A 24438-nucleotide genomic window follows, 5' to 3' on the forward strand; every position below is an offset into this window, starting at 1 on the left:
CCCACCCGGCCCGGGCGGGAGTTTGCACCTCTCCCTGCCCGGGTACTCGGGCCGCCGCTGCAAATCCAACTTTGGGAAAAGTTTTCGGGGGGAGACTTTGGCTTTGAGGTGCCCACCTCTGCGCTTTCCGACTTCGGGGGCCTTTCCAGAAAATGTTGCAAAAAAGCTAAGCCGGCGGGCAGAGGAGAGCGCCTTTAGCCGGCGAGTGAAGACCAACGATCGACTGCCGTGTTCTTTTTCCTCTTGGAGGTTGGAGTCCCCTGGGCGCCCCCACACGGCTAGACGCCTCGGCGGGTTCGCGACGCAGCCCCCCGGCAGTGGATGCTCGCTCCGGCTCGGGATCCGCCCAGGTAGCGGCCTCGGACCCTGGTCCCGTACCCAGGCCCTTCCTCGTCCCCCAACGACGGAGCCGGGGCCGGGGGCGGCGGCGCCCAGGGGCCATGCGGGTGAGCCGTGGCGGCGGCTGCAGCGGCCTGAGTGCCTGATCGCCGCAGACCCCAGCCGAGCCCACCTCCCTCCCCAGCCCCCGCCCTCCACCCTGGCCGCGGGGGCGGCGCGCACCGTCCACGCGTCCGGGGCCCAGCGGGGCCGGGCCCGGAGTCGGCATGAATCGCTGCTGGGCGCTCTTCCTGTCTCTCTGCTGCTACCTGCGTCTGGTCAGCGCCGAGGTGAGTTGCGACAGCCGTGGGGCTGGTTCGCTTCATTCATTGCCCCCACCCCCATCCCTGTTGCCCCCTCCCCTCCCTGCAGTGAACTTTGGACCCTTGCAGCCCGTGGGCCTGGCGCCCGGCGCTAGGTGACCTCCGAGGGCTGAAACGGTAGGTCCGAGAGGTGCCAGGCTCTGCAGGGAGGGGGCAGAGGTGGTTTTCTTTCCCAGGGGCGATCCCAGGTCTCCGCACCTTTAAGCGTCGGGGGAGGGTGTGTGTAGTCTTATCCCCCACCTCCGCAGAAAACCCAGAATAAGCCCCTAACTGGCCTAAGGGAGAGGGGGTGGGGTGGCGCTGAGGGTGCAGAAGGCGGCGCATCCTCCAAGCCCACTTCAGTTCCAGCTTAGGTTCTGTCCGGGAACCGGCTTGCACGGTAGGTGCGAGCTCGCGCACTGGTGGCAGCCACGCCAACCTACGGCAGGGGTTTGCGTCCCACCCTGGCTCCCGCTCCAGCTCTTGCATGCTCGGCCCCGGAGCGCGGTGCAGGAGCAGCTTGTGTCTTGGGCGCGGCGGGGGTACAGAGAGAGAGGTTTCGGGAACTTGGGATTAGGGAGGAATGGGGGCTCTTAAGGAATCCAGCCCCGGGGCGGTGTGTGCCTGAGGCCCCGCCATACCTGCGCCCGCGCCCTGCGAAAGGAGGAAGCACCTCTCTTCCCCGTTTGTAGGGTACAGAGCGCGCCGCCTGGAAAAGCGTAGCTGCAAAGGAGGGAGGTGGGGTATAAAAACGTCTGCGGGAGCTCTCGGGTCGGATCAGACCCCACCCCTCCCAGCTTCACGAAGCAGTGAGTTAGCAAGTCTACCCGGCGTCCAGGTGGGAAAGGGGGCGGGGCAGGGAGGAGGCGTGAGGTGCCGAGGATCAGGGGCTGCGAGGAGCGCTACGCGCCTGGTCCCGTCCCGCCTCAGCTCAGCGGCCGCCGGGAGCCCGCACCTAGCCGGCTCCTGGGAGGGCCGGCCCCTCTCGGGCCTCCAACGAGGAGCAGGAAGGAGGCGGCGGCGAAGGGGTTAAGGTGAAGGGCTTCGAGGCCGCGGCCCGGCCTTGGGCCGCAGCCAGCGCAGGTTGTTTTGACCACGGAGGAGCCGTCGCCGTCTCCTTTTGTTCTCGGGGCTCCTCGAGGGCCGCCGGCCGTCCGCCCTGGGGCCCCGCCCTTCCGCGGCCGTCCCCCGTGGCCCGCACCCGGGAGGGAGGACGCGGGGATCAGCCTGGCTGCCTGCAGTCCCCTCCCGACGCCCCCTCCTCTCCTCCTGCTGAAGCCCCCCGGGCCGCGGCCAGCTGTTGGGGCGGGGGGCGCCGGCCGGCCCCAGCTGCCGCCTCGCCGCGGGGCCTGGGGGCTGGGCCCTGTGCCAGGGCGTCCTGGGAACGGCGGCGCCCCAGCCGCTGCTCTCCGCAGCCCACCCCGCCCGGCCCCCCGACTCGCTCACTCACCCCACGCATGCACACTCTTGGCCGGAGGCGATGCTGCGCTCCGGCGGGCGGGCGCGCAGGGCGACGGGCACGCACTGGCGCGGCCGGGTCGCGCGCCCGCAGCCACGCCCGTGCACATGCGGGACACACGCGCGCGCACTACACACATACACGCATGGTCCCCGCACACACGGCTTGAGCACACGTGCGCGCACACCCACGCACGCAAAGCCTAGCGCCAGGTGCCCACCCCCGCGCCACAGGTGGGCCCACGGTAGGCCCTGGAACCTCGTCACCTCTAGTGGCTCTATTTCCTTCCTGGGTGCTGTGAGGGAGGGGAAACAGGAACCCTCCCTCAGGTCCCTCTCCACAGCACCCATGGCTCCCCCCCACCCCCCCCCCACCCCGTCAGGTCAGTTCCACGCCCTTCGCGCATTACCCTTCTATGATTGCTTTTTTTCAACCACTCCCATGAGGCTGAAAATAGTGTTGATGTGCTTGGGGGGTACTGTTCAGAGCATTTCTCCCTTCAAGTAAACCCTTCTTTGAACCTTCAAGACTAGAGGACCCTGAGCTCCTGAGGGGGCTCCCACCCCCCACTGTTCTGTCCTCTTCGCTGATCTCAGCCAGCATGCTCCAGAGAGGCTGGGAGACAGCTGGATAAGGCTTTCCTCGCCTGCCCTTACCATTCCCAGCTTCATCCAGCACCTCCTCCTCCTTTCCCACAACTCCCTGGGTATGTGTTTGGGGGGGTAAGGCTATGGCACAGAAACTGGTGCCTGTCTCCTCACTTTAATCACAGCATTTGGACACGTGGCCCTCAGGAACCCACAGTTGTGTGGTGCTTTGCAGTTTACGAAGCACTTTCCTGCTAAGCTTGACTCTGAGTAAGCAAGCCTCAGGCAGCTCTCGGGGAAGAGACCTAAAGAGAAAACCTATCGACATGGGGACGGGTCCAGGAAGGTGGACTCCAGGAGATCTTACTGGCAGAGGTGGCCGTGGGGCTGGCCATGTCTTGGGCATATGTGGGTGAGCTTCAGGTAGAGGCCTCAGCAGCTGGGAAGGAGGGTTGGGTTGGCTAAGGCAGGGCCTGGCAGGGGGTCAGCTGAGGCCTGTGAGGTTCCGCCTCCTTCAGCTGAACTGGCTTCAGGAGAGTGACTCCCACTGTCACGTGATGCCTCCTGCCTTCGCACCCTTCTGCTGGGAAAGAGTGAAGGGGCACTACAGCCCTTCACCACCCAGCTTCCTTCTGGTTTGCTAATGCCTTAGGGGGTGGGAGACCAACTTGCTGGAATCTCCCAGCCCTAGACGTGTCTGCAAGGTTAAAATCTAACAGAATTTGGAGCTCTGGTGCAAACCTAGGAACAGTGGGTGCATGCATGCATGAGAGAGAGAGAGAGAGAGGACAGTTTCAGCAGGAGTGGTAAAGAGGTGTTTATCATGGGCCTCATAAATCTCTGAAAGTCTTCCCCCCCACCCCACCCTGTTGAAATGCCCCTTCTAGACAGCTATTTTCATTTTCTGGTTTATTTAGTTGTTTGTTATCTGTTTTTTTCTCACTGGAGTGTAAACCCCATGAGAGAGCTTTTGTCTTAGTCATCACCGTCTCCCATGCTTAGAACAGTGCCTGGCCCATGGTGGATAATCTGTAAATATTTGTGGAAAGGACAGTGAATCCTGGGGGCGGGGGAGGGACCCGGTATGTGTCCATTGCTTGGTAAGTGCTTTATAAACACAGCCTCATTTAGCCTTCACCCCAGGGTGGCCTAGCATGGCCACACTGCTCTCCACCAGGCATCCTCATTCGAGCCCCCTGACCCCCCATCTTGAGAGACAAGCATATCTTTCTTTTCCATGTCTTGGGACTTGGGCTGCCAAGATTGGACAGGACAGAGGGGAAGAAACAGAAGGAAAATCAGATCGCAAGGCTTCTGTGTATCTTGAACTGGGCTGGGCCTCAATTGCAGCCATGTGAGAATATGAGAAGGTTGGCTTAGCTCAGAGTTCCCCCAAGAACCGCAGCGTTACCGGGCCTCTTGAAAATGCAGAGCCCTGGGCCCTACCCACCTGGTGCTGGGAGCTGGGGTGTGGTGTGGGAGGGGGCAGTGATTGGGCTGCCAGGATTAGATTGCTGCACAGCCCCCCTCTTTTCCTGCTCTAACAGTTTTTCTGCTCAAGGGAGAGGTGGGGAACCCAGTGGGAGGCTGGGCTCACATTAAGGAGGAATAGGGGGAGGGCCTCTGGAGTGCTAGAGAAGGGAAATGGTAGGTGGGAAAGGCTGGGTCTAAATGGCTTCTGTGGTCTGCCCAGAGGAGGCGTCTTCAAAAGGCTTGGCTTTGGCGTTGAATCTAAATTAGGCCTGAGACTCTCAGGCAGGCTGGCGCTTGGAGGTATGGTCGGCTTCTGCCTCTGCCAACCATAGACAACGCCCCTGGGTGTTGGGGCCAAGAGCGACGACGTCCTCTCTCAGCTGAACAGCGCACTGGGGAGTGTGTATCTGTGTGCAGAGTGTGTGTCTGTGTGCGCTGGGGCCCAGGTGGAGGGTGGGGTCCAAGCCCCTTTGATCTGCCAGCATGGTTGGGAGCAGGTAATTCACCTGGCCTCACGCTTCCTACCTTCTGCAGCTGGTGTTGGGGGTGGGGTGGGGTGGGGAGGAGACTGTTTGCCTTGGCTCCCAAGGCTGGCTGTGCCCCAGCTGCCTTCTCACCACACCCTCACCCTGCCAGGAACCCCAGGCCTGAGATCTGGGACAGTTTCCTCATAGTACCAAGCCTCCTTTCCTAGCTCTGAGGGGAGCTGCCCACCTAAGGAGTCTTCTAGAGCCTGTGCCCAGGAAAACCCTCACCATGTGCTCACTGTCCCACACTAAGAGGAGCCTTTGTCCCCAAGCAGGTGCCCAGGGGAGTCTACCCCTAGGGCACTGCATCCTGAAGTTGACCACGAGCTGAATTTCCCCACCCTTCACCCACCCTCTGACCTGGAAGGGACCTGGCAGCCCACATTGCCCCACGCAGTGCCAGTGTGAGGCTAGGGTGCCATTTCCTGTGACCCAGCACAGGGGATAATGGCAAAGCCACACACACGTTCCCTCGGGCAGGCAGCTCTCCACCCACCTATTGTCATCCTCAAAAATGTCCTGCACTGCTGGCCCCGGGCCGGCGGGGCATGTGCTGCTCGCTGCTGCCCTCAAAGGAGCCACACTGAAGGAATGCACAATGACCACTGTGACAGCTCATTAAGTTCCCATTATTTGCTGGCTGCACTACTGGGTGCAATTAAGCTTCCCCATAACCCTGGGAGGTATTATTAGCCCCATTTAAAAGATAAAGAAGCTGAGGTTTTCGGATGTTAAAAGACTTATTCTAGCAATCCAGGTTTCCCTGGCAGCTGACGCTACTACAGTTTCTCTGCCTCTCCACTGTTGACATTTGGGGCCAGACAGTTCTTTCTTGTGGGGGAGGCTATCCTGTGCATAGTAGGATGTTTAGCAGCATCTCTGGCCTCTACCTACTAGACACCAGTAGCAGCCCTCCAGCTGTGATAACCAAAAGTGCCTCCAGACCTGGCAGTGTCCCCAGGGGGTCATTCACTCCCTCCTCTATGACCTCCACTGGGTGAAGAGCAGACCTGTGCTGAAAACAATCCATGAAAGAGGGAGGGGCCGCTCTGCTCCTTACCAGTCGTGTTGACCGTTAGCCATTTATTTAATTTTTCTAAGCCTCAGCCTCCTCATTGGGAAGACAGGGATACAAACAGCGCCAGCCTCTTCATTGTACTTGATTCACAGTACAGCATTCAGCCCAGTGCCTGGCGCATAGTCAGCACTTTATGAGTTAATTGTGGTCTTATCAAACCTAGGGCCTCTTAGTGAGTTCTGGGCACCCAGTGGTCAAATTGCTAGAAGCATGTGCAGGAATGACCTCTCTGCTAAGAATAAAGTGGAGTCTATAGGAAACAGTTTGCATGTGTGGGGGGTGGTGTGGGAGACTATCCCAGGTGGTCCTCCTGGTGGAGGAGGTAGGGGAATCATGCAGGAGAGAACCCCGGGGAGTAGGGGAGAGCCCTTCATGCATTTTGCCAGTGTTTATTGAGCACCTACTCTGTGCTTTCCCCCAGTCTCTGTCCTGGGCTCTTCCCCGTGCAGGCTGGGAGGGTGGTGTTCTGGGTTTGTTTCCATAAGACATCATCGTCTCTTTTGTATTGTAGGCCGGGTCCAGGGTGTCCACTGGGCCCAGCTGGGATCTGCCTATTCTGCCATGGCTGGCAGCTGCAGCCAGCTCTCCAGTGGGCAAGGAGGTCTTGGCATGAGTGCTACGTGCCATTTGGTACTGGGTCTTCAGTCCGCTCTCCTGAGAGGTTAATTGATTCATTATGCCACAAAGAGCCTGGGAGACCTGGCTGGGCACCCCCACTTCAGCTTTCCTCTGCTGCTGCCTCTCCTGCCAACCCCAGACAGAATTAGAATTAAGATCAAATCAAATGGCTACAACCCCCTTAGTTCACAGGTGATAGCCAGGACCCGAGAGGGGCAGCAACCAACCTGAGGTCACAGGCAGTTAGTAGCAGTGGACGGTGGACTCCAGCTCTCTGGATCACGAGGTCTGGGAGTGACAGAACCCCCTGGGGAAATGGCCTGCCTTGATCTTAAGTAGAGATCAGCCACCTGCCTGCGGTTCTTGGGTTGGATCATGTGACCACATTTGGAGACCACTGAAGGTGTGGTATCTCTCCTGGTGTTGGAGATGAGAGAGGAAAGTGAGGGACAGCTAAGCCAACGTCCCTCCTCTTCTCACACATGTAGCCCCTGGCTCCCTGGCTGCACAGCTGTGGACCCTGAAGGAGAGACCCCAGCTCCCAGCTAAGCTTACTGCTAGGTCCTCAACCTTCCTTCCCTCGAACCTCCTGACAGCCCTGACACCAGCCAGGATGATAAGCTCCACGTTGAAATGAAGAGCTCAGGGGTTTTAAGGAATTCATTTTAAAAGTGGTTATGCCACGCTCTGCGCTGGGTCCACTGGTGCCAAGGCCAACTTGGGTGGCCAGAGCTGGGTATGGTGGAACCCCTGGAGGAGGTATTCCCAGACACCACTATAAGTCACGGTAAGTGTCTAGGAAATGGAGCTTTGTGGGGAGGCTAGAAACTGATCAATCACTGGGCTCCTAGCAGAGCTTTTGGAGTGAGCCCTCCGGGGCTGGCCTCCTGGCAAGATGACCTCCCCTCCTCTGTCAGGCAGTGAGAGGCCTCTTCCCTCCCTTGGAGGCACCTGCTCTAGGCCTCCCAGAGCTCCAGTCCTTGGGAGTGTTTAGTGAGCCAACGAGAGCAGGGGGTCCTCCCTTCTTAATCCAGGGAAACTGAGGCACCAAGTTGTTAGACCCAAGGTTAAACAGTGGTAAGTCAAGTCAGCTGACGCCCTCCCAGGGCTCCTCCCACGAGACCATGCCGTCCTGTGTGTTTGTGCACACACGTGTGTGTTTGCCTGGGAGTGAGTTCCGAGGCACATCTTATGCATTTTCTTTGCCCTGAGGCGCTGCGTGTCAGCTTTGTGTGTCTCAGATTCTCATCTGCCCTCACTTCTTTCTCTAGACCTCTGGCTTCAGCCCCTTGGGTCTCCCTGGACAGGGGGGTATGTGACTGCGTCCTTCCTATCGGACTGCTCTCATGTCATTGTGGGTCCTGTGGTTTCCCTGGAGGAAGCCCAGCTCCGAGTGGGGCCTGTTAAAGTGCTTATTAAGTTTCAAGTGTTTTTGGTAACAGGCCAGAGAGGCTCTAAAAATAGGGTTTGCCTGGGCATGGGGCATGGGTAAGCTTTCAGGTTTCCCGGCCGCGTCTGAGGATTCCCTTCTGCCTTCTTTGAGTGAAAGACCAAATAGGTATCGTTAGTACCTGTGTCCTCCAGAGACCATCCAACTCTACAGGCCTTTATTACACACCTCGTGTACAGGCTCTGCTGTCAGAAAGACTGGGGTTTGAATGCAGGTTCTGCTGATGATCTGCTGTAGGACTCGGACAAAGCCTATTTGAGCCTCTGTTTTCTTATCTCTGATAATTAGATCTCCCATGACAAACGCTGGCTGTCATCTGTCAGGTGTGGAGGAGAAGCATAAAGATTGTGGAGTTTCCCGGAACCTGTAGTGGGATGGGGGAGATGGATGGGAGATGGATCAGAGCAAGCTGGGGGTCCTATTTGGAGGCAAGGGATACAGCATCCTCTCTGGGTCTTTAAGGCTTCGGCAGATTCTGGCCCTTGGGCCTCTGTGTTCCTGGTTCTCAGGCCTGGAATCTACCTCCTGCCCACCCCTCACCCCGCTGTCCACCTGTCCATGTCCAAGAGGCCCCGTGGAAACTTTCTGTAGGGGGTAGTGTCTGTTGGGGTGAAGAAGGCTGTGGCTGGAAAGTCCTTACTCCCAGTGTGCTTGCCTGGCAGGGGGACCCCATTCCTGAGGAACTCTATGAGATGCTGAGTGACCACTCGATCCGCTCCTTCGATGACCTCCAGCGCCTGCTGCACGGAGACTCCGTAGGTAAATTGAATCCTCGCCCAGGGCTCTGGCCCTCCACTGAGTCCTCGGGGGCCAGGGGGTGGGGAGTGGGTGCCGGGCAAGGGCCATCCTCTCTTTTGTGACATCCAGAGAACCAGAGACCTGTGGCAGCTGAGGGAGGACTTGGCCACACCTGTCTGGGGCAGGGCTGAGTAGGCGGATGGGCTGGTACCTAGGATGTGAGGTGTGGCAGGAGAAGCATCCACATGTGGCTCTGGCTTGGTGTAGAGGGTGGGGCTGTGGGAGGGGAGGCAGGCAGGGAGAAGGTGCCCAGGGCATCTGCCCCATGAGTATCCAGGTGTGGACTTAGCCAGGGAGGGTGGTGCTGGAGGAGCCACCTCCCCGTCTCTCTGGCCAAGGGCCCGCTCTACAAGGTCTCCCGCTCTACAAGGTCTCCCGGGGACACCTGGCCGGGACCAGTGGGCAGCCCTGCCTGTGCCCAAGAGGGCACTCAGAGAATGGGCACGTGCTTGGTGGCACACACGTGGCAGGGCTGGCGGGCTGTGTCGGGAATGTATTTATAAACGCTGTCTTCAGAGCAAATTCCATTCTATTCTAACCTCTGGCCTGTTCCCTGGAGCCCTGGTCAGCACCCCCCTGCACCCCCAGCTCCCCTTCCCTCTGGGGTTTTGTCTCTTTGTCACTTTGTAATCCTTGCCCAGACTGCTATCTACGGGGGACAGCATTTCCTGCCTTTGTTTCCTCTCCCAGTTGGGCCCCTGGCTCCCTCTCAAAAGCATTCCCCGGGCCCTTTCAAACCCGCCTATGCCGGGGGCTGATGATGCAGGCAGGAGGGGGCCCCAGCTGGGCCCACCTATTGTTCACCAGGCCCCCCACCCGATGTCTCCCACACCCCCACCCCATGCCCGACTGGCCAGCCCTGGCCAACACAATGGGGCAACTTCCAAATTTAGCTTTTCTGCTGTTTCTTTCCAAGGTCCTTCGCCCCCACCCTCATATTGCCCCTCCACACCCCGGGTGGGGGTCGGGTCGGGGAAGACGAGGTTTTCAATAGCAGGCCTGTTTCGAGGCAACCATGTGGCTATTTTTTCCTAATCAACTTAACCTTTCCACAAAGCACATCTTTTCCCCATCTCCTCCCAATCAGGGACATTCCAGAAATGGCAGAGAGAAAGGAATGGAGCCAGAGGGACAGACAGACACACTGTTCGTGGGACAATAGGCTAGACGGAAGTGTATCAGTTTTAGGAAAGTCTGCTCTAAACAGGGCCCCTTGGGAGCCCACAGGGACGAGCAACAGTTTTGTCATGGGCAGCGTCAGTGGGATGGGGAGACAGTGTGAGCCTGAGATACTGTGTGGAGGGGGACAGAGCTAGTCCCCGACACTCTTCAGTGTATTTGCTGGCTTTCAGCCATCAGAGAGCTAGAAGAGTCTGCCCACCATTCAACTTCAAGCTCAAAGTTCTCCTGTTCAGCCCTCACTTTCCGCAGCTGACTTCCGGCTGCTTCTACGCAGAGGGATGTCTCCAAGGAGTGCTGATGGTGCTGAGATGAGGGCCTCTCAGGCTAGAGAAGGGAGCTGTAGCTGTGACCTTAGGAATAAATGTACAGCTTAGGGCAGGCATGGGGCAAAAGGTCAGAGGGAGAGAGACAGAACCACAATGAGGGACTGGGAGATGGAGAGAGACCAAGACCTAGAAGGATGCTGGATGAGGACTCCCCTATCCTAGCAGTTCCAGCTCCCTACCTCTCTCTGCCTTCAGTCCCCACCCCACCCCACCCCATCCCTCTCCCTCCCACCCTCTCTCCCGCTCAACTGAACCATTGTCAGGGGCTCCAGAGGAGCTGTGTCCAGGGCATGCTGGTCCCCCCTGGGGACTATGGGAATTTCTCCATTCAGCACTTCCTATGGGAACGCTGGGTGGAGGGGCACTGGAAAGTGGCCTCGGAGCTCTGGGTCCTTGCCCTGCCCTGGAGGCCGAGGAGGCTTCGCTTACAGTAGCAAAAGGGAAGGGTTATTTTTAACTCCATCGACATGGGTTCTGTCCAAAAATGTGGCTGAAGAGCCCAGAGTGGGGCTGAAGGCTCTCCGAGGGTACAGTCAGCACCCTACCACCTCCTGAACCCCTTGGCCACCCTGGGGTTTGCCTGGAGGGCGCCTCCTCAGAAGCAGGGAGCCAGAAGGGGAGTATGTTCTCTGGAGTGGGGTCCCAGTGAAGGGTGAGAGGCAATCCTCCTGCCTGCCCCAGAGCCCCCACTGGAGCCCCCACCCCGTGGTCTGGCCAGCCAGCACTTGTCACAGTGCATCTGACTGAGCCTTCTCTTGCAGATGAAGACGGGGCTGAGTTGGACCTGAATTTGACTCAGTCCCATTCTGGAGGCAAGCTGGAGAGCTTATCCCGAGGGAGAAGGAGCCTAGGTAAGAATGAGGGTGAAAACGGGGACCCCTCAAAGGTGGGGGCCAGGGAAGAACTGGGTATACAGCCTGCCGGAGGCTGTGAGGGTGGGCCCGGTTTGTCCCACACTTAGAAGTGAGTTGAGCCAAGAAAGAATAACATCCTTAAATACCCTATACTGAGTTGTCATCACGCCCACCCCTAACACACTGTTTCCTAAATATAGTCTTTTAAGTTCATTTGTTCATTACTTTGACCCTAGAGATGGACATTATTAACCTTATTTTATAAAGTTGGAGACTGGAGCCCAGAGAAGGTAAAGAAGTGGCTGTGGTCACACAGCTAGCATGTGGTAGGGCTGGGATCCCAATAGCTCTTCTCAGTGCCACCTGCTGCGTGTCTCTGCTGTGGCTAAGGGCTGTGGCCTGGGACAACAGGCATGGAGCAAAGCCTGGGACCTGCCTCCTGCTGTACTGCAGAAACCAAAAGGAGAATGTAGATCAGGGAAGGCAAGTGCCCACTCCACGCCCCTCTTCCTCTCTGCCCACTTGCAGTCCCCAAAACACTGTAGACAGTGGCTGGTGGGCTTCCAGGTAAGAGTCAGTGGCCTGGGTTCCACTCTTTGCTCTGTGAATTTGGGCATCTAATTTAGCTCTTGGAGACTCAGTTTTTCTATATGTGAATAATGACAAAGCCCAGCATTGCCTGTCCGCTTGCTGTAGGCCAGGCTTCATTCACCTCACTCCTCAGGTCTGCAAGGGCCATGTAAGCACTGTTATTATCCCATTTCGTAGATGAGGAAACTGTGGCTTCGAAAGAAGCAACAATGTCAGAATAGATTACAGTCTAAAACGAGAAAATAAAGTGATTACAAGATAATAGGGCCACATGTCAGACAAGCCCATAAAGGTGTGAAATCAGAGTGAAATGGGTGGGGGCTGGCGGAAGGAAACTGGCATTTACAACATGCCAGCACCTTCTGAATTACCTCACTTGATTCTGACAGTGGTTCTTGGGTGTAGATCTCATCACCCACATTTGTACAGGGAGAAACAGATTCAGAACCCATCAGCAACCTGCCCAAATACCATGGCTGATAACAGCCAGTACTTAAAACCTCCCCTGACGTGGAAGGAAGAGGGAATCGGCCAACCGTTTTGGAGGTGCTCCACTTCCTGCCAGGTAGGGGCTCTGAGCAGCCCTCCACCCCCACTCCTGACGGACGTCCCCTCTCCCTTCAGATTCCCAGACGGTCGCCGAGCCAGCCATGATTGCGGAGTGTAAGACGCGCACTGAGGTGTTTGAGATCTCCCGGCGCCTGGTTGACCGCACCAACGCCAACTTCCTGGTGTGGCCGCCCTGCGTGGAGGTGCAGCGTTGCTCTGGCTGCTGCAACAATCGCAACGTGCAGTGCCGCCCCACCCAGGTGCAGCTGCGACATGTTCAGGTGTGCAGGCCCCACGTCCCCTCCTGGGCTGGCCCAGCTGAGAGCAGGGGCTGCCCTGCTGGGGCTGGCACTCACGGACCAGGCTCTTGAATGCGTCAAAAGGCATTCCTGGCAGGGTGTGGGCTCAGTCCAGAGAAGGCGCTCTCAGGAAGCTCTCCGGACAGGTGTGCCGAGGCTGCCCAAGAGTCCTCTCTGGCCTCCCAAGCCGCTGTGACCAAAAGGCACAGGCAGACCTCCAGACAGGCTGGGTGTGGGACATTAAGTAAGGGGCACTACCTCATTCTTTACAGCGATAAAATCCCAAAATGTCTCTTGAAGAGACATGTCTACAAACATATTGGACCCTCAGGATGTTCTGGGCAGCTGCTCAGATCCCCCCAAAGCTCTCCCATCTGGCCTGTCAGTTTTCTATATTCTGCAGAGAAAAAGGCTCCCCTGCGTCTGTAACACCTGCTCTTCTCCTTTTGACAAACTGTGTCTTTCATAAGGAGGTGTAGAGACCCTCTAGGCTACAGACACTGCAAGAGCTGGGGCAGTCCCTAGCACAGAGTCAGAATGCTGCATGCTGCCTCTTTTCTGGAAACATTGGGTACACACTCTGACTCAAGGGAAATTTTAGAGTGGAGGCTGTCCTGGGGAGCTCCTGATCTCATGGCAGGCAGGGCAGGATCAGAAAAGCCTCAGCTGTCTTCTGATTTATGTGGAAAGTTTTCTGTACCCCTCGGGCCAGCCTCACCCACACACCTCTACTGAGCTGAGGTGCTGGGTGGTAGGCACACCGAGGGCCAGCGCTGGCTGCTGAGCCCCGCGTTTGCTGAACGATCTGGTGACTTCACCACACCCCCTCCCCTGCGGTCAGCTGTGGCCCTTCCTCTTGCCCACCTTCCATCCCAAGCCTGGGCCTTGGGCCCGAGATTACGAGTGTCACTCTCCACCCCACCTCCCACTGCCATGGTATCTCCTGTCCCCAATGCTTCCAGCTCTATGGATGGACACCTGACAGCTGACCTCCCCATTCCCGCCTCCCTCCTGGATAAAGCCTCCCCTCACTTCCTTCCAGACAACCATCTCCCCGCCTCTGCCACAGCCCCTGACCTTGGCTGGCGCTCCAGGAATGAGGACACCACAGGCTCCACGCTCCACCCGGAAATGCCTTTCTCCCTCTCTGAGAGCACCGAGGGGGGCTGTGGCCAAGCTGGAGGCCAGGTCGGGAGGGCTTGTTTTGATGGAAAAGCTACAAGAAGGGCAGAGGGCAAGGTCCTGCTATTGTTTTGGCCGCAGTGTCTGCACTGCTGCTCTTCAGGCTTTCGAGGAAAGATTCCCCACAGGGGACGTTGGGGTGGGAAGAGAAGGCAGGCAGCTACCTCAGCCTCTGCCCAAGTGGTCTTACAGAGGCACGTGGGTGGTTCTGTCCTCCAGGTGAGGAAGATCGAGATTGTACGGAAGAAGCCAAGCTTTAAGAAGGCCACAGTGACCCTGGAGGACCACCTGGCGTGCAAGTGTGAGACGGTAGTGGCCGCACGACCTGTGACCCGAAGCCCAGGGAGTTCCCAGGAGCAGCGAGGTAACCTTTAGTCCAGGGTCGGCCTCTGATTGCTCAGCCTGGCCAGCCCCTTCTCCTGTGGCAGCTGCCGGGTGGGGGGAGATTGGATCAGGCAGGTGCCCCACCCCCCACCCCTGGTTAAATTCATCTGAAGCTTTCCATCTCACTGAGAACAATCCAGATTCATCCCCTGACTGCAAGGCCCTATATGAGGATGTAGCCCCCAGTTGGCCCTTTGGTCTTGCTGCCAACCAATCCCCCCTCACTGTGACACCCCAGCCAGCCTGGCCTTTTTGAATGGCCGGCTACATTTCTGCCTCAGGGCCTTTGTACATGCCACTCTGTCTGAAGCTCACTTCTCTCAGCTCTTCATAAGCCTACTCTTCATTTGGACCTTAGCTCAGAAGTCACCTCCTCCTAGAAGTCTGCCCTGAACACCCTGTCCAGAGTAGCCCCCATCCCAGATTTGCTACCCCTACTCAGTTGAAGGAATACATGAAATGGGGAGGAACCAGGGCCCGGACAAGAAAAGACCCCATGTACATTGTCTTCAGATTTTTGACAACTTGTTCTAGGGATGAGAAATCAAACTAATTCCTGTGGCCTTGAGGGGGAATTAGGATGAATGGGGCAAAGCTACCAGAGAGAGAGGTTTAAATCCATAAACCCATCAGGGGTCTGAGATGGAATTGTCTGCCTTGTGATGTAGTGAGTTCCCTGTCACTAGAAGTGTGTAACTAAAGGCTGGGCAGCGGGATTGTGATGGACAAGTTTCAAGCATCCGATGGATAAGTGGAACCAGAGTCCATTCCTATCCTAGTGAGCCCCACTTTTGCTGAATGCTCTGGTGACTTTGCTATGCCCATTCACTGAAACTTTACAAATTCATAATTTTAGGGGCATAGTTTGACTTAAAGACTTGAAAAGACCCCCCCCCCAAAAAAAAAATCTGGTTTAATTGCCTCCTCCACATTTTATAGATGAGGTACCTGACGCCCAGAGAAGCTGAGGTCTTGCCAGAGGTCACACAGTCAATCCCAGAGCTTGTAACATCTAGTTCTAGGTTCTTCAGATTGTATCCTGCTACCTTTTCTCCTTCAAATGTTTGTAGTAAGGATCAAATGAGAATCATTAAAATAATGTGATTAGATGCGCATAAAAATCACTCAAGTGACTGTTTTGATTTTCAGTAACTTTCTATTGCTGGGGAACAGAACGGTCTCACCGTCATTTCTTATTAACAGGCCTCTGGAAGTCAGGGCCATCTTTTTTAGCCTCTTTGTCCTGTTCTCAGAGCTGAGCTGAGGCCTGGATGTCCTGGGAAGGCTGATAATTTGACAGCTTCAAACTGACGTGTTGTAAATTATTTATCGAGTTAACATGGAGAATGATTTTTCTAGTTAGGAAAAATTATATTTTTCTTCATGTTTAGAACAGGGTTGTTTTACGTGCATTTTTTTCCACACGATTTTCCAAACCAGTTTCTTGGGAGGCATGTTAAACCAATTAGTGTGTAGATAATGTCTTGCTATTTAGTTGTAGCATTTTGGCCCCGTGTGATGGGTACACTGTCCTGGCCGGGCTAAGGCTTGGTGGTGTGGCCTGTGTGATGTGGTGGTCAGAACCCTGGGCTAAAATTTCTGCTCTGTCACTTGTGAGCTGTACGACAACCTTGAGCTGGCTCAGGCTTTGCCAGTCCAGTGTCCTGCTGGTGGCCTGTTCTCTGGATCAGAAACTCTAGGCCCTCAATGGTTCTTCTGGGTACAAAGGTCCCAAGTCCCTGAATTGCAGAGGTGGGGTAACTACCTTATCGGAGCTTGTGTCTGCAAGATGGAAGGTCAGGTGTTTAACCCAAAGAGTGGGGTGGGCCTTGAGCTTGGCAGAGAAAGCTTTCATTTTCTACTTGGGGGCCCAGGAGGAAGAGAGACGTAAGCGCAAACGTTGACCTAGGCTCACAGGTACTGTGACTGACAGCAGACGAGTTGCTTGACAGTTTGGACTCGGGACAGATCCCTGGGTTCAAATCCCAGTCTCTCTGCCTCAGTTTTCTCACCTGTTGTATAAAGGTACTTGTACCCACCTTGAGGATAAATGAGCTTAGAACATTGTCAGGTGCTCGCTAAGGGTTTCTGGCTATTTTCATATATTATCTCCTAATCCTAGGAGGCCAGGGCTGCTGGCATCTCTGTTTTAGAGATGTGGAAATTGAGGAATAGGGGGTTTATATGACTTGCCCCAAACCACATTACTAACACGTGGGAGAGTCCAGATTTGAACCCAGGTGGTCTGGCCCACCATCTGAGCTCTGGACTGCCCCATTGTGCCATTACTCTAAGTGGCGAGGGTAAGGCAGACATCAGGTGCAACTGATGGAAAGGCCCAGCTCTGTGGTGGGGGGTCTGGTTGTGGCCCAAAGCCCAGTGGCTCACTTATCACAAGACTGCAAGGGGCTGACAGGTGGGTGGGAGGAAAACCTCAATGGGTGAAGTCGAGGAAACGAAAGGGAAGTTTATAAGAGCAGTTGCCATTTGCCAATCGCAACTTAGTCTGTACTTAGTGGCAGAGACAACAGCCATTTCCTTCTTTCCTGTGTCTGTGGGCTGATGGGGCTCAGCTGGGTGGTTCTACTGCTGCCTCTCATAGTTTCAGTCAGATCTGGAGGCCACACTGGGACAGCGGGGCCACTGTCATTCAGGGCCTCTCTTCCCCAGATGGTCTCCCCAGCAGGGTAACCAGACTTCTTATGTGGTGGCACAGGGCTCCACAAAGTGCAAAGGTGGGACCTACCAGGCCTTTTTAGGCTTATGCCTGGACCTGGCACAGCACTGCTTTGCCTCCTTTTATTGGTTAACAGATAGGGAAACTGAGGCATGGAGTGGTTTAGTAATTGTTCCCAAGGCATGTACAGCTGGTGAGAGATGTAGTTGGGATTCAAACCCAGGAGGTCTGGCCCCTTCCCTCAGCGCAGAGGCTCTGGGGAGGTGTGTGGCAGGCCTTGGTTGAGAGGGACAGACACCCCCACCCACCCCCAGTGGTTCTGCCTGCTCACAAGTCCTGTCTTTCTCTTGAGCAGCTAAGACACCCCAAACTCGAGTGACCATTCGGACTGTGCGAGTCCGCCGGCCCCCCAAGGGGAAGCACAGGAAATTCAAGCACACGCATGACAAGATGGCACTGAAGGAGACCCTCGGAGCCTAGGGGCATCTGCAAGAGAGTGCGGGCAGGTGAGGGAACTGCGGCCCACAACCCTGTTTCCTTCTCCTTGGCCTGTGTTTTGGGCTGTGGAAGGGATTGGGGGAGAAGCATTTTCCCATAGGCCCTAAGCTTTGATCCCTGCTGCCCAGTTATCATCTGAGTTTTTTCATTGCGCGCGGGGGCGGGGGATGCTTTGGAGACCCCAGCCCAGCTGTGTCCCAGCATGCCCTCAAAAAATCAGTGGTCAGCCCTGAGTGCTGCTGAAAATCAGCGATGACTGGTCCACTCCAGCTCTTTGTCCCTGGCAAGGGGGGCTTGTGAGCATGGCATGGAGTTCCTAGGCTGCTTCTGACCCCGTGTCCCTCTGCTTATCTTACAGGGTTATTTAATATGGTATTTGCTGTATCGCCCCCATGGGGTCCTTGGAGTGATAATATTGTTCCCCTCGTCCGTCTGTCTCGATGCCTGATTCGGACGGCCAATGGTGCTTCCCCCGCCCCTCCACGCGTCCGTCCACCCCTCTGCCAGTGGGTCTCCCCTCAGTGGCCTCCAGCATCTTGCCCGGAAACTTGAGAAGGAAACAAAAGACCTGGATTCCATCGAGGTCTTCCTCCTCCAACCCCCAAAATCTGGGACAGGGGTACAAGAGAGACTGATGGGGGAAGGGGCTCCCTTCCCCAGCACCTGGCCCAGGCCACACCTGAGCGCTGTGGACTGGCCCACGGGACCCTGCATGTGGCCCTGAGGACCTCTCTGCATGGCCTGCCTGGTTCCTGGACTTCCAGCCAGCTGTGACGGGAACACCCCCAGGCAGGCCAGGATCCCTCCTACCCCTGTGGCCTAGACCAGGTGGGGGAGCACAGACTGGAGAAAACCCCCTCTCACCATGCCCAGGCCCACTCACCTCTCCTCGGTCACCTCTGCTCAGTGGCTTCCTTTCATTTTACACGTATGAAATATTTGAAGAGGTGGACTCCTGCAGGCGAGTGTGGCCCGAGTGCCAAGCAGCCAAGTGCCCTCTCAGATGGGTTAGAGATGAGGGTTGCTCTGCAGGTGGGTATAGATGGTGACCTGGGCTTCTGCTGTCTCTTCCCCTTCCCCGCTTTCACTTCCTCCTGTTTCATCTCTCTACCTCCACCCAGCAACTTTCTCTTGTCCTGGCCCTTCAGTCTGCTCCAATAAAGGGAGCACCTCTTATGGAGGCTCCAAATGACCCCCGTCACTGCTTCCTAGGGCAGAAGACCAGGGGCCAGGGCAGCAGGGGGCCTGTCCATTATATCCCAGCCCGGCCAAGACTGCCGTGTAATGTTGTGCAGGTTGTGCACTGCACAGGGCACTGCCTTCGGGAATCACCGATCACATCATAGACATGGCCAATTTGTATATTTATTATGACAATTTTCTGGCGGGTGGAGGTAAAGTGTCTTGAGGAAAGGGATACTTTTCCTCATTGACACAAAGGCTCTGTGTGGACTGGCTGTGCCTCTGACCCAGCTGGTGGCTTGGAGTGGTCAGATAGGAGTGAGCTCATGGTAGGGAGGTGGGGAGGCAGCATATGTCCATCTGTCCTCTATTTCCCCAAGTCCTCAGCTCAAGCAGGTGTGAAAAACCTGGAAGTCTCCAACGGAGGGGGCAGCCCTTGTGCCCCATGCACACTTCCCCATCTTAGATGCTTTTGAGTTCTGCCTCTGGTGGCTCCTTCCAGGAAACCAGCTCCTGGGTTGGGAGTGGGAAAGAAAGAGACAAGATCCCCAGGACCCCTAGGGGCGGGCTCTGAGCTCCCACCTCTCTTGCCACCTTCCACTGATATTTTCCCCTCCCCCTCTCCAAAATCTGCTTCCTTCAGTTTGTAAAGTCGGTGATTATATTTTTGGGGGCTTTCCTTTTATTTTTTAAATGTAAAATTTATTTATATTCCGTATTTAAAGTTGTAAAAAAAAATAACCACAAAACCAAATCAAATGAATCTGCCGGAGGTCTGTCTGTTGGCATCGTGCGCGGCAATTACCCTTTCCGCATTGGCAGGGTTTGCTGACAGCTTGCTGCGTGTTCCTCTCACTCTGGGAGGCTCCGGTGCATGCTCAGGCACGTGCGCGCACACACGCACTCACACTGGACCCACACACATGGGCCCGCTGCTCTGAGGGAGGCTTCTGTCTGGGAGTGGGTAAGAGCTACGCAGTCCACTCTGTAGGTCTTAGTCCTGTAGCTGCTCCTGATACCTGGACCGCAGGCCTCAGCCCGGTACCTCTCACTGGGAGTGACCAGAGATGGCTTTCTAAAGCAGCCCGAGGGTCTCCACAGGGAAGCAGATCCTCAGCATCATGGAGTGGCACTGGCTGTGGGAAGGGGGTTCCCAATGTAGGGAAGGCTGGAGGAGGTTCCAGAGGGGCTGTGGGATTTAGAAGGAACACAGTTGAAAGTTGGGTTTGTGATCTGATCTTGGCTCAGCCCTTAGCCAGCTGTGTGGCCTCGTGCAAATCACAGACCCTCTCTGGCCAGAACCTCATCTGGAACACGAGAAGATGACCGGGAGACCTGTAGCCTCTAAGGTCCAGCTGTGGCGTTCTGTACTTTCCCTTGCCTACGTGGGTACTGGTCCATAAAAAAGATTTTAAACGTGTTTTGGGTCCTACCTGCAGGCTGACTGGGGCTGATGGGGAAACCCAGGAGGGGGAGAACGTGATTCATTATAGGGATCATTTAAAACTAAAACCATTTTGCCCCTGGAAGTAGTGAGCTTCCTGTCATTGGAAGAGTGGAAGTGGAAGCTGGGTGCCAACTTGCCTGGGGTTAGACTGAATGACATTTGGGCTCCCCACGACTGAGTGATTGGTTGATTGACTCATTCATTCATTCCCTCATTCATTCATTCGCTCACCTTGAGCTCCTACCACATGTCTGTGTCTACCAGGGGCTTTTATAACAATGTAGTTTAAATGCACCCTAGGATTCCTAGGCCTGCATTGAGGAAGTGGAGTTCATGTTGGGTGGTGGGTAATGCAGGTCAGAGAGGTTTACCTAGAAACGCTCACCCTTGCCTACCCAACCCTGTGTAGGACACTCCCTTCTCCCTCAAACCTCCAGGGTTCCCAGGGCACCAGAGAAGTTCTGGATGGGAGGAGGAGGGGACAGCTCCACTAGGAGATGGAGATTAGAGGGCAGCTGGAGGGCTCAGTGCGTGTGGCATCTTGGCAGCTGCAAACAGCTGTACTGTTTAATGGATGGCTGCAGAAACGTCCCTGGGAGAAACAGGCAGAGCTGACTGCATCTCCCCCTTCCCCGGTGCCATTCCAGGCAGCAACAGTGCAGAGCCTGTGGGCCTCCCAGGGGCCTCATGGGCCTTCTCTGGGTCTTAGAACCTCTAAGCTAAAACGGTATTCTTCTAGAAAGCCCTTTGTTGAGGAGAAGGCATCTCCTTCTTCATTCCTTTCTCTGCCCTATTTGCTGTAATACAGACCTGATGTTTGGCACTCCAGCAGCCATCTTGAGCCTGAGGTGAAAGTCAAATGCTGACAAAAGTGGAGCAAGATGGAAGCGGCAGGGTCCCCGACACCTGTCTGCCTAGCTCAGGACTTTCTGCATAAGAAAGGAAGAAATTTACTTCTGTTTGAGCCACTCTTCCCTTGGGTTTTCTGTCCCTTGTAACAGAACTTAATCCTAATAGCTAACCCCCTTTTCTCTGGGAAAGAGATAATAGAATATATCCATAAGGCTGGTCCGTTTATCTTCCACAATCTTTGGACATTTCAGCATCTCGCTATGAAGGCTTCTCCTATTCCCAGCCCACTCAGATCCCATTTTCCCTGAGGCACCCCTTCTCTGCCCCAGCCAGCTGCCCTCCTCCCTCCACGAGAGCAGCGCTGTAGCCCTCTTTGGAGGCTTAGCGTTTGCTGCCTCTATAAAATAACAAAATAGCGAACATTCACTGCTTACAAAGTAAAATATCTGTGAATTCTTAATACTCACAAGACTATTTTAAGGAATGAAGTTCAAGACTGTTTTAAGGAAGTGAACAGTGAAATGATGGCAGATAGACTTAAGGAGATTAAGATCGCACAGCTCCTGACTGGCTGGATCCTGACGACACCGTATCTGTTGTGTTCCTGCTATTTGGGGGGCACCGCAGGCCTCCAGCACCTGTACAAAACCTGGGTTATAGCCCTGATTCAGCTGCCTAGTTACTGTGTGATCCTAGGAATGTCACTGCTCCTTCTAGATGTCGGCCTGACTGGCTTCTATCTTTCCTTTGGGCTTCCATGTAAGTGTCAACCCACCAGGGAGGCCTGCTCTCTCCAATTTTTCCAAAAGAGCCCCACCCCAGCTTTATTTTTTTTCAATCCCTGCTTTACGTGTCTCCATAGTGTTTACCCTCATCCGGCTCCCCCCACATGTACATCTTTCCTTGTCTCCTCCTTGGAAGCCCCACATGGAGCTATTTTGTTCACAACTCTGACCCCAGAGCCTAGAGTAGTACCTGGTACGTAGTAGGTGCTGAATAAATGCCTGTTCGATGAATGAACATAAAAATCTTTTATTGGAGACATCAAACATGTCTGTGCCAACTCTCAACTTGCCTGGCTGGTGTTCATTGCACATACTATGGCGTCGCTGGACAACTGCAGATTCTGAGGGAGTCACTGTGTCACTAACCACAGACATCTCAGCTTCTCAGCCAGCTGCGTGCTTAGCACTGCATCCTTCTGGGCTGGGAGATCCTCGAGGGTTGGTGTCATGTTGAATTCATCTTGTAAGTCTATCCAGCCATCATCTCCCTCCATATCTCCATCCATCCACCCGTCTGTCCGTCCGTCCGTCCGTCCATCCGTCCATCTGTCCATCCATCTGTCCATCCACCCATCCGTCCGTTCACCTGCCCTTCCATTCATCTCCCTCATCGCCTCCCTGTTTATCACTTTCACCATGTCCCAAGCTCTGGACTCGCCGCCTCATTTGATTAACTTCAGAGGAGGTTGGTGCCCCATTGGCGAGAACACAGGTTTAGCAACAGCACAAGATGAGGTTCTTATCCCAGCAATGCTACCTCCCACTACACGACCTGGCAGAGCAGTTGCATAGGTTAGATACGTGAAGGCCAGCCACTGCCTCCTGGCACGTACTGCCCCCGCGGTCAGTGGTAAGGGTTATTTTTTAACTCTCAGCACCCAGCAAATGGCTGATCACAGTACAGTGGAGTGAAGATAGAAACAAATGAGAGTGAACACAAAATCACAGAGGGATTAAAAGTTCAGCTGCAGCCAATGCATGCATTTATATTCCAGGCACTCTCCCATTATTCTACTCAATTAACCCAGCAATCCTTTCAGGCAGATATTATTGTCCTCCTGTTACAGATGAGGAAACCACGACTCAGCGAGGTTCAAACCCTTCCCCCTTGCTCCTCAGTGCACAGTTCTCCCGTAAATGGCCACAGTCCCCTTGGGGATGCATGGGACAGACTCAGAACATAGGGCCAGGTTCTTTCCTTATTTAGGAACTTTGCATCTGTGAATTGACTCGGGTGTGGGGCTGGGGAGGGACCAGACTCTCTATCCAGGGGCTCAAGTCAGACCTGTGTTTACCAGACTTTCCTGGTTATAAAAGCCACAGGTCCTTGTGTGTCTCTGATCCATTTTCACCCTGGGGACCTTGTGATCCATTAGCTCCACCAATCCCTGCTGGCTAACCACTGGGACAGCCACTTGGTGCTGTTATGGGAGTGTGTCCACGCTGCTCCTGGCAGTCTGCTGCATGGGGCCTCAGCCTTCCCAGGATCTCGGATTCCACCCCAGACATCAGTGTCAGGCCTCTGGTAGGACTCCCCACCTTACACTGAGGCCTTTGGAAGGCTGTTGGGCTGTCCCAACAAGGCGTTTCATGCCATCTTGGTGAAGGGACGATGGTATTTTGGGCTCTCACGGGTTGTGGTTAGGTGCAGTGGTCACTCGTGGTTAATCCACACTCTGTCTCTATGTTATACCTTGGCATTTCTGCCACCTCTGCCTCAGTGAGCATGGCCCATTGCTGAGTCGGGTTTCAGCACTCCTGCCAACCAACGAACCAACCCCGGAAACAATGAGAGCCACCCCCAGGTATGAGGCTGGCACCCCAAATCCAGAACTGCCAGTAGGTACGGCCATGTTAGTAAGTTCCACTTAATTGATCCTTTCACACATTGTCTCCATATTTTTGGTGATATAAAATAGCAAAGTTTTGACCAGATTTTGGTATGGGATTGATATTCACTCCTGTTACATCTGGGGACCCGGCTGTTGTCTGAAGACACAGAGGAATGGTGGGGCATAGGGGGGTCCTTCCAGGGGCCCTGTTAATGCAAGACCAGCCTCATCAGACAGGGAGGAGAGGATGTTTTAGCCCACAAGGGGGCTGGGTGGGGACTGGGGTTCAGGGGCTTCAGCATCATCCCATACCCTCCCACACGACTCCAGCTCGCTCTTTCATAATCAACAGTCTCACTTCCACAGAGAAGCACTGGTGAGGCCGTGGTATCAGCTAATGACATCACTTGGCATTCTGCAGGCTCAAATTTTGCGTTTCATTTTTAGCTATTTCAGCACTATGGCTGCAAGAATTAAGAGGTATGTTAGCATAGAAACCCTCTGTTTTTGATCTGGGTCTTGAGCCAAGAATTTAGGATTTTGGAGATTGTCTTCTGTTTCTTCCACTGGTCAGCGCTGAGAACCAGCAGCCCACATCCACAGTCTAATTCTTCGGTCCTTTCATGCTCTCCCAAGGCTGGAGTCTCAGACTCAAAACCCATACCTTCAAAGGGCCCTTCTTCACTCCAGGTGATTCCAGGTGGTGAATCTGAATCCCCAATTCCCTCTTCATGCCATCGGATTCCAGATCTGATCCCTTATTACGTGCTGGACTTTTATTGTCTCCAGCCCACGTCGTCCAGATAACCCACCCCCGCTTCTCTGAATTTCCTCCCTTATCCATTGCCTGAAACCACTCCTGGCACCAATTTCTATATAAGGCAATGTTCTTAGTGGTAGCCATCAAAACCCAATTCTGGTTAACTTAAGCAGAAGAGTATGTTCAAAGAATAGATTTTCAAAAGAGTATTCGAAGAATGTTAGGTGACTCACGAATCATGAGTGAGCTGGAGACCTGGGCTTGTGGTATGCAAACAGGATCAATACTGGGAGGGCCCACCAGGTCAGCACTGCAGCCCCTGGGACCAGCGTGCCCCACACCCAACTCCAGCACCGGCCCACCAGGTC

At 55.1% G+C, this 24438-nt stretch overlaps 1 protein-coding gene across 2 annotated transcripts; it reads left to right on the plus strand.

The window, feature by feature from the left end:
• Window positions 1-179: 179 nt before the first annotated feature.
• On the plus strand, window positions 180-19147 carry PDGFB (platelet derived growth factor subunit B). Of its 2 annotated transcripts, none has more exons than XM_081060460.1 (8): window positions 180-350; window positions 524-668; window positions 8535-8631; window positions 10940-11029; window positions 12248-12453; window positions 13873-14017; window positions 17070-17220; window positions 17571-19147. In XM_081060460.1, the coding sequence occupies exons 1-7, from the start codon at window positions 322-324 to the stop codon at window positions 17192-17194; spliced, it is 837 nt and encodes a 278-aa protein (XP_080916586.1). In that variant the 5' UTR covers window positions 180-321; the 3' UTR covers window positions 17195-17220; window positions 17571-19147. The 2 variants fall into 2 exon arrangements, with proteins under 2 accessions (XP_080916586.1, XP_080916587.1); XM_081060461.1 differs by having other exon boundaries at window positions 227-350; window positions 495-668.
• The last annotated feature ends 5291 nt before the right edge of the window (window positions 19148-24438 follow it).

Source organism: Rhinolophus hipposideros (assembly GCF_964194185.1).
Source record: "Rhinolophus hipposideros genome assembly, chromosome: 9".
Lineage (NCBI taxonomy): Eukaryota > Metazoa > Chordata > Mammalia > Chiroptera > Rhinolophidae > Rhinolophus > Rhinolophus hipposideros.

Excerpts from the sequence above, each read along its gene's own strand:
- PDGFB (XM_081060460.1), top strand. The coding sequence starts at position 322 with ATGCTCGCTCCGGCTCGGGATCCGCCCAG. Across the intron at positions 11,030-12,247 it reads CCGAGGGAGAAGGAGCCTAG|ATTCCCAGACGGTCGCCGAG; the intron begins GTAAGAATGAGG and ends CTCTCCCTTCAG. Across the intron at positions 14,018-17,069 it reads GAGTTCCCAGGAGCAGCGAG|CTAAGACACCCCAAACTCGA; the intron begins GTAACCTTTAGT and ends TCTCTTGAGCAG.